This window comes from Mesoplodon densirostris, chromosome 7, assembly GCF_025265405.1.
Source record: "Mesoplodon densirostris isolate mMesDen1 chromosome 7, mMesDen1 primary haplotype, whole genome shotgun sequence".
NCBI lineage: Eukaryota > Metazoa > Chordata > Mammalia > Artiodactyla > Ziphiidae > Mesoplodon > Mesoplodon densirostris.
This window is the reverse complement of record NC_082667.1, coordinates 113,393,961-113,408,154: the sequence shown is the minus strand read 5'-3', so window position 1 is coordinate 113,408,154 and position 14,194 is coordinate 113,393,961. Positions and strand designations below refer to the sequence as shown.

The following is a 14,194-nucleotide window of genomic DNA, read 5'->3' as shown; positions in this document are numbered from 1 at the left end:
AGTGTGAAAGGGAGCAGCACCTAACCCTATAGTTCGTACTAATAAACTGTAGCTACTCCTTTCACACTCATGGTGGAGCCCTCCCAAAATGTGGCACCCTGCACTGTACAGAGCGGGCCCTGGAGCATACTCGTCCTCTAAGTGGAAATGCAGCGGTCAGGTGGGGTACAAGGGAAAACCATGACTGCAGGAAGAGGTAGGCCAAGGGAACAGTAACTAGTCGTTGCAGGAAATGAAAAGGGTGAGCTGGAGAAGAGGGGCAGGATCCAGTGAGACAGAGAGGAGGACCAGGTGCTTTTCAGATGACGGACGTAGAAGCAAAGGTTGAGGCAGGACCTGGATGCCAGGTGAGGAAGACGGGGAGGAGGCTAAACCCTCCTGGAGAAGCAGGTTCGTGGCAGGCAGTAGAGGGAAATAAGGTTGGCTGGATAAATCATGAACATCTCAGACACGAAGCAGAATTTAATCTCTGTACAGCAGTAACCGTAAAGTCATCGCAGGCTCTTAGGCAGACACATGCTGCGAGGAGCTTAGTGTTTTTGGAAAACCGGATGGGTAGCCACGTGCGTGGCAGATGGGGGAGCACAAGGAGGCAATTCTCGCAGGGTTTTAGACATCCACACGTGTGGCAAAATGACCTGGCTACAGCGGGGACAGAGCAAGGGCTAAATCAAAAAGACATTTTAAATGAAAAAAAAAAAAAATCACAGGCCCTAGGAACAAGTACTGTAAATGAGCTTGATCCCTAGCCTCCCTTCCCTAAGGCCTATGTTTTATTTTTTTCCTCAAACCATTTCAGACACTCGACTCCTCCAAGTCTTTGTTTTCTGAAACAAAGGTGGGAATCAGTTGACCAATAAATCAATCAATTTTTTTTTTTTTTTTTTTTTTTGCGGTACGCGGGCCTCTCACTGCTGCGGCCTCTCCTGTTGCGGAGCACAGGCTCCGGACGCGCAGGCTCAGCAGCCATGGCTCACAGGCCCAGCCACTCTGTGGCATGTGGGATCCTCCCGGACCGGGGCACAAACCCGTGTCCCCTGCATCGGCAGGCGGACTCTCAACCATTGTGCCACCAGGGAAGTCCCTCAATCAACTCTTTAGTCGCTGCTGCTAAGCTATTCTGGTCCAAGGCAGAAAGATTCCTGCTCAGAACTTCTCTGAAGAGATAGGAGGAAGGAAGTTAGAAATGTAAGTTAATCCATCATAACTCATGTCTGAAGACCCAGAACCTTCCCTACACACTCCTCCTAGAATGCAGATACCCATTCCCCTCCCCTCCCCGAAGCAAACATTAGGCTTTATATGTATTGCAGCTAAATGTCACTGACTGCTATAGCAGGTTAGAATGTATCCCAAAGAGCACAATTTCTAAAAGAAAAAAAAGTGACAGTCAAGAATATCTGAGCCTTCTACTTTCAGTAGGTGGCATAGCATAGGAACAGTTTTGTCCTTGAGCTGTTAGTTTATAAATATTGGATTGCATGAAAGCTTCCAAGTTCTCTGGGACTTCTTCTTGTGGCTGGACCAGTTTGTTTGATAGTGCATTTGCTTGCTAAATAATCGATCCAGCTAGCTCATGCTGTGGGCACTCAACCACTGTAAGTTCTCCAAGTTTCATAAACCTTTCAGAATCGGCCATCACTCGGGACATGAGCTGGGATGGAGATAAGATCTGTCAGCCTCCCCTCAGCTGATGCTCAGCAGGTCTCCTCTGAACCAGGAATGTCAGATCTTCTTCCAGAAAAAACCCCAAGTTGCTCGTAAAGTGGCAGCGAGATCAGGACAAAATAAAAATGCAAATAACACTTCATCAGACTATAGGTGACACTGAACTAGAGGAAGCTATCAAAATAAGAAAATAAATACTCCAAAGAATAGGAGAAAAAGAAACGTCCTTCAGTGAGTGATACTAAAATTATACTCTTATTTGGAGCAACATACGAGGTGGGGAAAGGATAGAGCCTCCCTGAGACTGGCCAGCAAGCAAGAGGTAAGCTGCCTCTAGGCTCCTGTGTAATCCATTTCACAGACTTGCTCAGTGTAAGATGAGAAAACAGAGGCTCAGATAAAGTAAGGACTTATTCTAGGTTAGACAACCTGCTAATAGAACAGAGTGGAAAGAACTCAAATATGGTGTGGTCCTGCTTCTCTGGCCCTATGTAGGGTCCTCTTCCTATGGATAGGAGGGAAGGCAGAGAGAAATCCAGAAACCCTGCCACACACTGGACTTCAGGCCACGATGTCTGGGTTTGGGTTCTCCAGAAAAGGTCGTCTTAATGTACTATCATGATTTGAATATGAAAATCACTCATGCTCTTTAGGGCTGTAGACGTGGTGATCAGTGCATTTTTAGGAAAACACAAACTCTCATTAAAATTACAATATAACTCTTTCTCCCATTAATTAAAAAGAATGAAAGCAGTCATATATTTTAAGAGAATAAAGATGTTTCAAAACTGCCAAGATCTAGCTTTAAATGGAAGATAAACTCAAGTAGTAGTAGCACATTGCATTATAGAAGGGGGCAAGATGAAAACCACTAATTCCACATGATTACTGAAACTTCTGGAACATCTACTACCACCACACTCCACCCCCTTATAACAGTGGCATCAAAACAGCACAGTATACAGGTTTCTCTAAAACTGCACTAGTTTTTTGTCTCCCTTCCTCCCTCTCTCCCTCCCTCCCTCCCTTCCTTCTTTCTTTCCATTTAGAAGAACAATTAGGTTAAACAAGTATATTATTATAGAGGTCAGCAACCAATTCTTTAAAAATGAACATACACACAATATCACACACCCTAAGAACCTAGGGTTTAGACACACTAAACCATTATAAAACATGAACTATGGCTGTATTGGTAAGAGATATTTTACATATTCTAAATTTATTAATCATTTTTCACCTTTCCTGCTTTAAGTACTCAAATCCTACAATGAAAAAAAAAAAACTTTGGAGAGACACCAGTTACATATTGGATGATTTCTCACTTACCAATTCTTCCAACAGCTGTTAGGATAAGTATTATTTACCCCGATTTACAGATTAGAAAATGGAAACTGAGGGAGTAATCTGCTCAAGGTTGCACAACAAGTAAGGAGAAGAGGTGGAATTGAGCCCAGATCATCTAAGTCCAGGCCCTTTTCACTACGTCAACAATTCTGCAAGTGTGGTCTGCAAGCCTCTGGGGGTCTCCAAGCCCCTTTCATAGTGTCCAGGGAGTCAAAACTATTTTCACTACTAAGCATCCAGGGAGTAAAACTTAAACTACTAGAACATCACTTGCCTTTTCACTATGTTAACATTTGCACTAATGGTGCAAAAAAGCAATGGAGGGCAAAGCTGCTGGCATCTTAGCCTAAATCAAGGTAATGACACTAAAGTTCACTGAGTCACTGCTTTCTTCACTGCCACTCACTTGCAATACAAACACTGTCAGTTTCACTTCAGAATGCCCTTGATGAAGCAGTAAAAATTAAAAATTTTATTAAATCTCAACCCTTGAGTATACATCTTTTAACAACTCTGTGACAAAATGGGAAATATGCATAAAGCACCTCTGCCACATACAAAAGTACCCCAGTTGTGTCTGAAGGAAAAGTACTTGTGCAATTGCTGGCGTTGGGTGCTAAACTAGCCACTTTTTTTCCCCCCAAGTGGAGGATTATTTGAACTTGAAAGAATGACTGGTAAGGCGATGCTATTCAGATTTCTGTATTTGGCAGATGTTTTCTCAAAAATGAAAAAAGTGAGCCTGTATTTGAAGGAAAACAACTGTATTTGTTGCCAATGATAAAGTGTGAGCCTTTAAGCAAAAATTAAATGCTTTGGAAATTTGTATATACCACCATGAGACTTTTCTGATGAGATTGGCTGTTGACATTAACCAATGTGATTTTTTTGATATTATATAAGGAAATGTATTAACATTTGAAGACCTGAATAATTCAGTAAACCAATATTTTCCGAATGATCAATACAGGGTATTACAAAATCATGCAAGGGATGGGAAAAATATTCCATTCTTTACACATTCAAAGTATTAAATGGATTGGTGCATTTGACTGTGACAAAGTATAAAAATTTCATTGATATGGCTTCAGATTCCACACTGCAGCTATGTTTTTAAAAAGTTACCACTTATCAAATTTCAGTGTATTATCAAAAAGAATATCTAAAATTATCTGAAAAAGCTATTATTTTCCCTTTTATAAATATATGTCTGTGTGAGGCTAGATTTTCCTCATCTATTTCAACCAAAACAATGTACCATACCAGACTGCACACAGAAGTAGATATTAGGATTCAGTTATCTTCTATTATGCCAGGTCTTAGAGATTTGAAAACTATAAAACACTCTTCTAAATAAATACTTTTATTGTGGAAAATATAGGAATTTTTCATAAAAACCTGTAATGGGTTTACCATTATTTTTAAATGAATTAATGTTCTTATTACTTTTCTCATTTCTCATAAATTTTCTCATTTTAATTTCTAATAAAGTAAATATTGATAGCTATAATAATCCACATGAACTTAAGTTCCTCCATAAGGTCAATAATTTTTAAGAGTATAAAGTGGTCCTGAGATCAAAAAGATTGAGAACTGCCACATTATATCATGCTAACTGCCTTTAATATTTAAAATAATAAGATAGTAGAAAAAATTTCTCTGTATAGACATTTCTCCAAAATTTTTTAAAAGATCACCAAGATGTACCGTAATTATTGTTACTGATCAGAATGTGTTCAGGCAGCCCCAACCCTGTGGTCACACCTACAAAGAAAGGGATCCTCTGAAATCAAATGCTGTAAAGGAAGCCTTACCTTACGGGTTCAACAGCACCCTAATCAAATGAAGGGAAAAGACTAGAATAGAGAGCTCTGCCTACCTTTAAGGATTTCAAACCAAGGCCTCAGCTGATGCTCAGGGAATGATGTCTCGCTAGTAATAATAGGGGGCAAAACAAAATATTCCCTTGAAGTGTTTTCAATCAGTCACAAGAATTATACTTGACATTACAGGAAAAAAAAGGAAAACGTCTACATCTAGCTGTTTATCTGTAATGTTTTATGACATTCGTCATAATAGGAAGATATTAAGTTCAATTGAAAAGCAAATTTTTCATCAGTATAGATCCTCTTACCTTTCAAGTCGGTATTAAAACTTTGGTGAACCAGTCATTTGGCTTCAAGAGGATGGCAAAAAGTGGAAGTAATTGCTCACATGCAAAGACAGGGTTTGACCTTCTCCATTCCTGTAAGAAGATGGCTGTCTAGGAGCAAGTGGGAATAGTATGGGTATTTATTTATTCTATCAGTTATGTTTATAAACAGAGCTAAGAGCACAGACAGGTTAATTTCTGCAAAGTACATTTGACTTGTTTTAAGGTTTAAAAGATCTACAAAATCCTAAGCATTTTTATTAATTTATTTTTTATTTTCTGGCCGCACCATGGGGCTTGCGGGACCTCAGATCCCTGACCAGGGACTGAATCCAGGCCACCCCAGTCAAAGCCCAGAATCCTAACCACTAGGCCACCTGGGAACTCCCCCTAAGCATTTTTATTATGCTTATTAGCTCTATCAGCCAAACGCACTGCTGAATGACTGGAAACTAAACTATTATCCCAAGAATAAATCAAATTACACCTCTATGTCAAAACCAACTACAAAAAAGCCCAAAACTCAAGGTTTTGAAATGGGAGAGTTGAAATGGGATCCATAAAAGCACAGAAATGTTGGTAGTCTAGAAAGTCCAACATTGAGGATAAGAATGGTAATAAAGATGTCTTATTTCATTTAGGGTAGCATTAAACCAAAGTTATCTTTAAGTGAGCCATAAAAGCTGCCCCATTTATCCCACTAAAGTACACTTAAAATTTTTGTTATATATATTTTACCACCATTAAAAAAATAATGTAATATATTAAAAGAATCATTGTACATTTTAAATGAGTAAATTGTATGTTATGTGAATTATATCCCAGTAAAGCTGTTAGAAAAACAACAACAAAGCTGCCCAGATGCTGGGGCAATTCCAGCTGTGAGTGTCCTCATGGAAGTTTATGTATTACGGAGATCAACTCGCTGGTCTCACTAGTAAAGATGCTCTAACAAGCAGGAAGATATTTGACAGTCACTGCCAGTAAGATCACTTAAGGCCTCCTTGGTGTTAGAACTTTTCTAATATAAGTTGTATAAGACAAATCAAGAGGAATATAAATAAAAAGTCACATACTTGGTTCCTTTAAGCATATTTAATATTTGAATTCTCATTTTCTATTTTCCCAGACCCCAGAAAACAGAGTTTTTAGATGACCAATATTTTGTTCCAGAAACATACAGCCTTATCAGCTAATTCATAAAAGAGCTATTTTACAAAGGTACATCTGGATAATTAGAACAATAAAGTCTTTTAGGCATTTCAAAATGTGATCAGTAAAAATACATGATTATTAATAAAGTTTTTTTTAAGATAGTTCCAGATTTCTTTAAAAGTAATTTCTGTTAAAGAGTACATGATTGTATGGTGAACAAGGAAAATAAAATGTTCTAGCAGGAAGAGGCTGACTAAGAATAACCCACAGTGTGCATTACAGTTATGTTTGCAGTACGTCTGCTTAGCCATTGGCACCTGGAAATGGTGGACAGGGCTTCCTTCTAGGAGGTACAATTTTTTCCTACCAATTTATTTTCAAAACCACCAGTGGGGAAGAATGAGGCAAAGGAACTCTTTTCTTAAGGAAAAAACAATTTTTCAGATCACTTTGAAAAGGGGCGGAAAAGTCAGCAAAAACATGATTTACAAAACGAAAATTGTAAAACTGGGGGCAAAAAAGCTAGCCAGCAGAAAGCTGACTGGAAGGTCCTGCTAATCTTCTGTTTGAGGTCTTCTGTACACAGTTCTGAACGGTGCCCCCCGTGACACATAGGGAAGGAAATATTGACCAAAGCTCTAGTAGCTCAAAATAACATCATATACCACCTTCAAAGAAGACGGCTTCCAGTTTGAAATATAGAAGCGCCACATAATACACCAAATTTAACAATATCAAAACGAAAAAAAAAGTATGAGAGTAAGACAACTCACAGGAAGCATAATTATTTTCTTTAGCTTTGAAAATAAGGAAAAAATGGGCTCTTCTCTACTATCACACTAGCTCCCCACCCGCTTCCATAAACACATTAACAAAAAAACTTTAGAGGGACTCATCCTTTCTAACAGCTGTTAGAGTTGTTTTAGGGAAAAGAAAGCCAAAAAGCTTATAAAATATACCTTCTGTGCAGCATAATATAATAGTAACCGTTTAGGTCCTAATAGCCAAGACAACTCAAGCAGTCCAAGTTAGCTGATTTTAAAGTATGCCAAATATATCATTTCTAGGGCAGTGATCATGATTTTAAATCACAGCACTCTGGGGGTTTGTTGATTTGCCTTGATTAATTCTGTTCTCTAAAAGGAAGGAGACACTCCAAATGTAATTTGCCACTTAATAGCAAAGGAGCCATTAGGGCCACATGAGAGAGCACAGGGTCACGGCAGGTCACTACAATAGCTAAAACCCAGCTCTCCTGCTCTCGGGAAGGTTGCTTTGTCTACACCCTTGGATCTTTCCGTATGGAAGTAGATTCCAACTTCTAGTCACGTAACTTTGAGAAAATGGCTTTGATGGTAAACAGCCTCACTCAAAGACAGGGTGAATATCTAATTCCATCATTCTGAAAGGCAGGTAGAGTATCAAAGTCGAATGGATGTGATTATAATGGCCAAAAGAAAATAGAGGGTGTGGGAGGCCAGCATGAGAAGAAGGGAAGAAGTTAGGTTGGTAAGATAAAAAGATCACTCAAACTTGTGGAATCTTTTCAGAATTAGACTTCATCTGGGGGCTTTGTTTGACAATCTGGATATGAATTTATTTGGAAGTACTAGAGCTATGGTCAAAATATTTTTCCAGTTAGCCCTGTTTTTGCTCCAAGGAGAGGTTAAACTTCAGGAAAAAGAAAAGCAAATAGTTGCTAAGGACAAGGGACTGGCTGAGCTAGAAGAGAAACCAAAATTCTGCTAACCTACAAAGCTTCTTAAAGGAATGAGTGCTAGAGAATTATGCAATTACCCTGTAGCGTCTGAAGTTAAGATGAAAGTTCTATCTGTATTTACCGTTCTGGTTAACTGTCCACAGATGGTATTAGTGTCAAGTAACTACGGGTGTAATTCTTTCAGTTGGGAGTGACTACATTATTTCCAGCAGCACAGTGTAACCATTTGGTTTTTACTTGCTTCTCTTAAGAGATACAGAAAGTTCAAGTCCCAAGCTTTACTTATATATTAGCCTCTGCTTCTAAAAATTTTAATCCCATTTTGATTTAATTTATACTTGGGCTACAACTCAAGATAAAATTCTAATTTATAGATGAGGTCCAACAATCCAAGTTGGTCTACTTAAAAACATAGATCAGTTTTGGAAAAACAGAAACAGGAATCTGGACATGGGTGAGCTTGTTAAGTTGTAGTGGTGTTTATAAAAGTAGTTGGGAATCCTTACCATTTGTGATGAGGGGAAAATTTTATATATATATATTATATATATAACATATATATAATATATATATAACATATATATATATAATATATATTTATATATATTATATATATATTTGGGCAGAGGGTGGGGGGATGGAAGGGAAGAGTGAAATTACATCCTAACTACCCACAGAGTTCAGAGGGCACTACTGAAAGATATGAGCAGTGGATGAACTCCTTGCATACTAACAGAATTTTCATATTTGACAAATGATTTAGTTTTAGTTGGCAAAAATACTCCAAAACATACATACCTGATGCACAAAGAAAACCACAGAAAGCCAATAGAACTGAAGGAGTTCTCAAGTTACAGTTCTGAAACATTTATCCTCTGGAGGGTGCTGCCAGGACTACTATTCATTCTAGAGCAGGCAGTTACCAATGCCTTGCCTGCAGTATCCAGTGTATGTTCTGGTCTGCAATTTTTAAGGTCAGTCATGCACCAGTGTGGAAAAAGCTCCAGCAGTGAAGTCAGAGGAAGTGCTTCTGGAGCTGGTTGGAGCAGCTCTGTCTTCTCCACCACAGCTTTCTCCGCTCCACTCTCGGCTCTCTTTTTAACTCAAAGAGCCCTTTGGCACCATCAGTGCAAAAATTAGAGTCAAACCTCCAGGTACTAAAATGTTACTGGCCTTATAATCAGCAGTACCCGTGGCTCATGAAAGCCATTGTTCAACTCAGTAGTGATTCAGTTACACAACCTTCCCAGACTCTCACCCGCTCCCACCCCACCTTCCTTCAGCGACCCCCACCCCTGCCACCACCTGAAGCATCGCCGTTTGCTTGTTTTTACTTCCTGCTCAATCTGCAGGGGTAATTTTACCCAAGTGCCAAAGTCTAATGTATACTTATAAAAATGAAACAATACCAAGAATAACAAACTTATAGTCAAGAAAATAAAATTTGCTTTCCTCTCCCTCCCAAATCCCAACCCTCAACAGAAAAGGAGACAAGAGAAGAAAATACACCCATTTTCAAGTGCCTGCTCTTTAGTACATTGAGGATTCCTGTTCATTGGGAGTGGATCCCAGCTACAGAGAAGAGGTGCTGGCCTCGGGTGGGAGGAAGCCCTACCTGGGAGCACAGAGCTCAAGTCCTCTGCGCTCAGGAGTCCCAGCAGACTACACTTTGGAGGTGACCCTCAGACAAGCAGCCTGCTGGATGGCAGAGGGCACGGGATACAGTCTGGTGGAGGCCACATGCTTCTCCCTGCCCTGCCTACCCCCTCCTCCTCTTCACCTCTCTACCCCACCTCCTAACACCCCACACTGAACTCTCTGCTTCGGGAGCAATCGATGCTTGGGTGTACTAGATACAAAGGGCTAAAATTCTCACTACTCAGTTAAAACAAAACATGGCAAAATAAAAATTAAAATGTGCTTTCAAATACGGAATGAAGTCAAATAAATACATCTGATTTTCTCTTTTTCTTACGTCTAAGTAAAATTTCATATTCTACACCCAAAGCTCTATACATTTGGTTTTTGTTCTGAATCAAAATGAATTTCTGATAGTGAGGAGAGCAGAGTGAGAGAACGGATGTCCCCTCACTGACAGACTAGTGCAGCTGCCAGGCTCTGAAGAACCAGTCCCGCTCTGGGCCCCTGGGGCGTGGCTACCCCAGGGTGTTCGCAGGCAGATCCTCTGTCACACACTCTCTCTGTGTCCACACTGGAGCCAGGACGTGGTGATACAAGGCCGATGCTCAAATCCGACAACCTGCAGTCACCTCCAGGACACGCGGCTCTAACTTTTATCTGGGAAGAACAAGGAGATGTGGAGATCAAATTAGGAAGAAAGAACGAATTAAAATGAACACTTAGAGAATATAGTGGAAATCTGTGGACACTGGGAACATCTTTGTTTCTGGATCAGAATAGCCTCATCCAAAAGCATGAAAGCAAATGAGTACAAATTGCTGCACTGAACACAAATCCATCTGTAGTCACAGGAAGACACTGCTTTCGCCGTCAGGGGAGACACAAAAGCACAGCAAGACCTGAGGAGGACCTGCCTCCACCACTAGGGAGCCTCAGTTTCCTGGGGCCACCACAGCTCTGCCTTCTGCTTTTGCAAAGGTGAAGAAAGACAGAAGGAGGGTGGCGTGGGGACTGACAACTGCAGCTTCTCTTAGAAAACAAGAGCTGAGTCAGCAGACAGCGGCCTCTGCTTGATATATGATGTTTGGAAACAAGCAGTTTTTCTAAGACAGAGAAGATATGGAATCTCAGAAGGTTTCCACTTTAAAGAATAATAAATCATTCCATTCAATGCACTGTTCAGGCAGGATGATTCTTGAGTCTGAAATCCACAGTTTTCACATACCTGAGTGCTTGTCTGTGAGGGCTGATCCAGCCAGCCTTTGGCAAAGAATGGTGTAACTTTCCTCCACCTTCTGTAAAATAAAACCCATAGGTTTTTCATTTGAACATCATGAAAAATTTATTTTGAAAATAGGAAAGAAGGCTTTTTTATATTATAGGGACATGCTTCCAAATTTCAACATTAACATCATTAAAAATTTTGTTAGTAGGCGAAAAAAGTAAATTTCATTCCTTTTACCTGTTCCTCTCGAGTGAATAACTTAAAATGTTCCCATATAGAAGAAAGTAGAGGAGAGGGCAACCGGTAGAGGTGATTATCCCACTGCCCCCCCTCCCCGCCCGGAGTCACCCTGAAAATGGTCCCACATGCGGCATGAACTAAATTAGAGCCAACGTGCCCTCAGTGGTCTTTTCAAATCTTATCAGCCACAGGGTGACCCTACATATAACCATATGAAGAAGGGAAAACCTACCACATGAAGTTAAAAGAAAAACTAAGGGAGACCAGCCTTTAGCTAAGAGGCTAAGGACACTTTAAACTCTGGTCCCTGAAACCTCTACTAAATGATGTCATGACAAACATTTGGGCTCTAGCAGCTGTGCCTACTGATAGCAAACTTATAAAGTCCTGTTGTCAGAAATGACCACACAGGTCAGTTTTGCAATGGTGGCTTAGGCAGTGACATCTTCAATTACCAATTTACAAAACTCCCACTCATAGGCAGGCCTTTAAATTATAGGAGCCACTGGAGACAATTTCTATCTGTCACAGCACGTGGGAAACTACCAACATCACCTAACAATTCACAGATAATTAATAGGTTATGGCAAGTTAAAGCATTTCCCAGCCTAGATTCCTAACTACACAAACCCCACCTATCTCAGCTTACTGCCCACATCTTCTCATGGAGGCCAGCCAATCATCCCAAATATATTTAGGTTCTTAAACTTAGAAACCCATACAAACACACAGTTTACAGAGCTACAAGTTTTCTGTTCTTGTGATCAGATTAAAAAATGCTGATATCAGTTTTTCATCCAGGTCTATTCACAGACAATCGTCAAAGAAAACATACAAAAATCTAGACCCTGAGCAAGGTTACGGACAACAGCATGTTAATCATTCTACACTTCCTCTCTGTTAAATGTGTTTTTTATATCCGAGTCCTAAGGATGTTGAAGTCTGAGGTACCTTTAAGTGTTCAAGGTCAGCCTCTATCTTACGAATGTACTCCATGATCTGGCTTTGTGAATCTGCACAGGAGGAGGGACTCCGGATCTCAAAACAGGAATCCTCCATAGCTCCCCAGCGCTGCTGGACCAGGAATTCTGGGGTGAAAGGTGAAACTGCCCCATCAGAATGAGCATTCTGGGGAGAACGCTGCTGCCGGCAGGTAGAGTCCATAGAGGGGATGCCTGTCGCGGGCTGCGGGGGAAGCGAGGAAGCAATCTCCTCGTCCGTGGAGCTCTCCTGCACTGTTTCATAGCCATCAAGGATCAAACAGGTTCCTATGGATAGAGACAGAACAGTTTGATGAGATGAGTGCTACCATCATCACATCAGAAAACAGACGTGGGGTGATTTGCCGACAACTTTAAAAGCTATTAAAGAAGGGGAAAGGCCATTAATTCCCAAATTCCCCAGGTTAAGTTTTAAGTACCTCAGAATTTTCTTACATCAGGTTAAAGGTACACTTAGCAAACTTTCCTGGTACTTTCTGAGTAACTTCATATTCGTTAGCATTCTAAAAGTGAAAAGCTGAAAACGATCGAGTCCCTACATGATCTTGCCACCACCCTGCCTGCCGAACACCTGCCTTGCTTCACCTCCCACCGCTGTCTCCCTCACCCTGCACTCTCTAACCACAGCACGCCTGTCCCCTGCCTCACAGCCTGGGCGCTATTCTTCTCTGCTGGAACACGCTACTTCCAGGTACCCACACGGCTTCTTCCTTCACTTCCCTCGGGTCTCTGCTCACATGCTACCTCCCGAGAGGCCTTCCTCCCTGATCACCTTGTCTGCCCCCATTACCCTCTGCCCCTCAGTGTGACTTATTTTTCCTCCTAATTCTTACTCTCTGACATCTATTTATCTGTCAACTCATTTACAGTTAGTTACTCTTTCCCCAAGCAGTGCTCAAGCATCATGACAATGGTGGATTTTTCCGTGTTTTATTCCAGGCTATATCTCCCAGCACCTAGGATAGGGTGTGGCATAGAGTAGATTCAGTATTTATTTATTGCATGAAAGAACAGATACTACACACACACACACACACACACACACACACACACACACACACGAGAGAATGCTTGGATACCCGAGCGACATCCATTTCAGCACATAGGACAAATAACAATGATTGAAATCAAAGTTTAAATGTGAAAGGAACTTGCCTGAGATGCGCAAATTAACATCCTTCTCTTCCTTTTTAACTGCTCCATCACCTTCTGATGGATTATCATCACTATGTGCTTCACGGGCATCAAAAAAGTGCTCTCCACTCTCATCAAGACCCCCTTCTGGCTCTGCGGGAGGCATCTCTGGGGTCATAATCATGTGGTCCATTACTAAAATGTTACTTGCCTGGCTCTCTTGGAATGCCAGTACCACTGAATCCCGTGCAGCAGAAGATTCAGTTGAAGTCCGTGGACTGTAACAAGTTGAAATGTCACCAGTTCCAGTTCTAAAGGGCATCTGTCCTTCACAAGGATGATAGGCCTTAATATTTTCAGGGTTCTGGGTTCCACTGTCTGCCTGCACCCCCAGAGAGGCTGTCCTGCATCTTGGGAAATGTGGCCAGTCTTCCTGAATGCTCTTCTCAGCCAAACCCAGCTGTTGTACCAGCAACTGCTTCAACAAACCCACTAAAAGATGTAGGAAGGGGGGAAAAACACACGCATTCACAACTATACCCTCAAACGGACAGAATTAAATTGGAGGACTTATCAATTCTCTCTTAAAGTAAGTACCTTTTTAGTAACATACAGGCAAAAATATTAATTTCATACAGTCATTTTTTGTTTTGAGAAATGAAATACAACACCATCTAGAGAAAATTTAACATCAAACTTGCCTTTAAAAAAATTTAAGAATTCTCAGTGGGGATTCTCTTATTATTCTCCTATATGCCTACCTCTCCACATTTTCTACCATATAACTGGAATAATACCCCAAAGGTACTTCTTAAAAGGATGTTGAAAAGCCATGTTAATCTAGACAAAAAAACCTGAAAGTTCTGCTTTTTCCAGAAGCAGACACTATCTACATAGGCATTATTTTTTTC

At 40.7% G+C, this 14,194-nt stretch overlaps 1 protein-coding gene across 2 annotated transcripts in view; it reads right to left on the bottom strand.

Moving 5' to 3' along the window:
* Positions 1 to 6,243: 6,243 nt before the first annotated feature.
* Positions 6,244 to 14,194, bottom strand: part of ARHGEF12 (Rho guanine nucleotide exchange factor 12) — a 143,832-nt gene continuing 135,881 nt past the window's right edge. For both annotated transcript variants that reach the window (XM_060103029.1, XM_060103030.1), the window contains 4 exons: positions 13,305 to 13,775; positions 12,100 to 12,416; positions 10,909 to 10,978; positions 6,244 to 10,340 (listed from right to left, as the gene is read on the bottom strand). In XM_060103029.1, the coding sequence (XP_059959012.1) occupies positions 10,330 to 10,340; positions 10,909 to 10,978; positions 12,100 to 12,416; positions 13,305 to 13,775 (869 nt within the window). In that variant the 3' untranslated portion in view covers positions 6,244 to 10,329. The remainder of the gene's footprint in view (positions 10,341 to 10,908; positions 10,979 to 12,099; positions 12,417 to 13,304; positions 13,776 to 14,194) is intronic.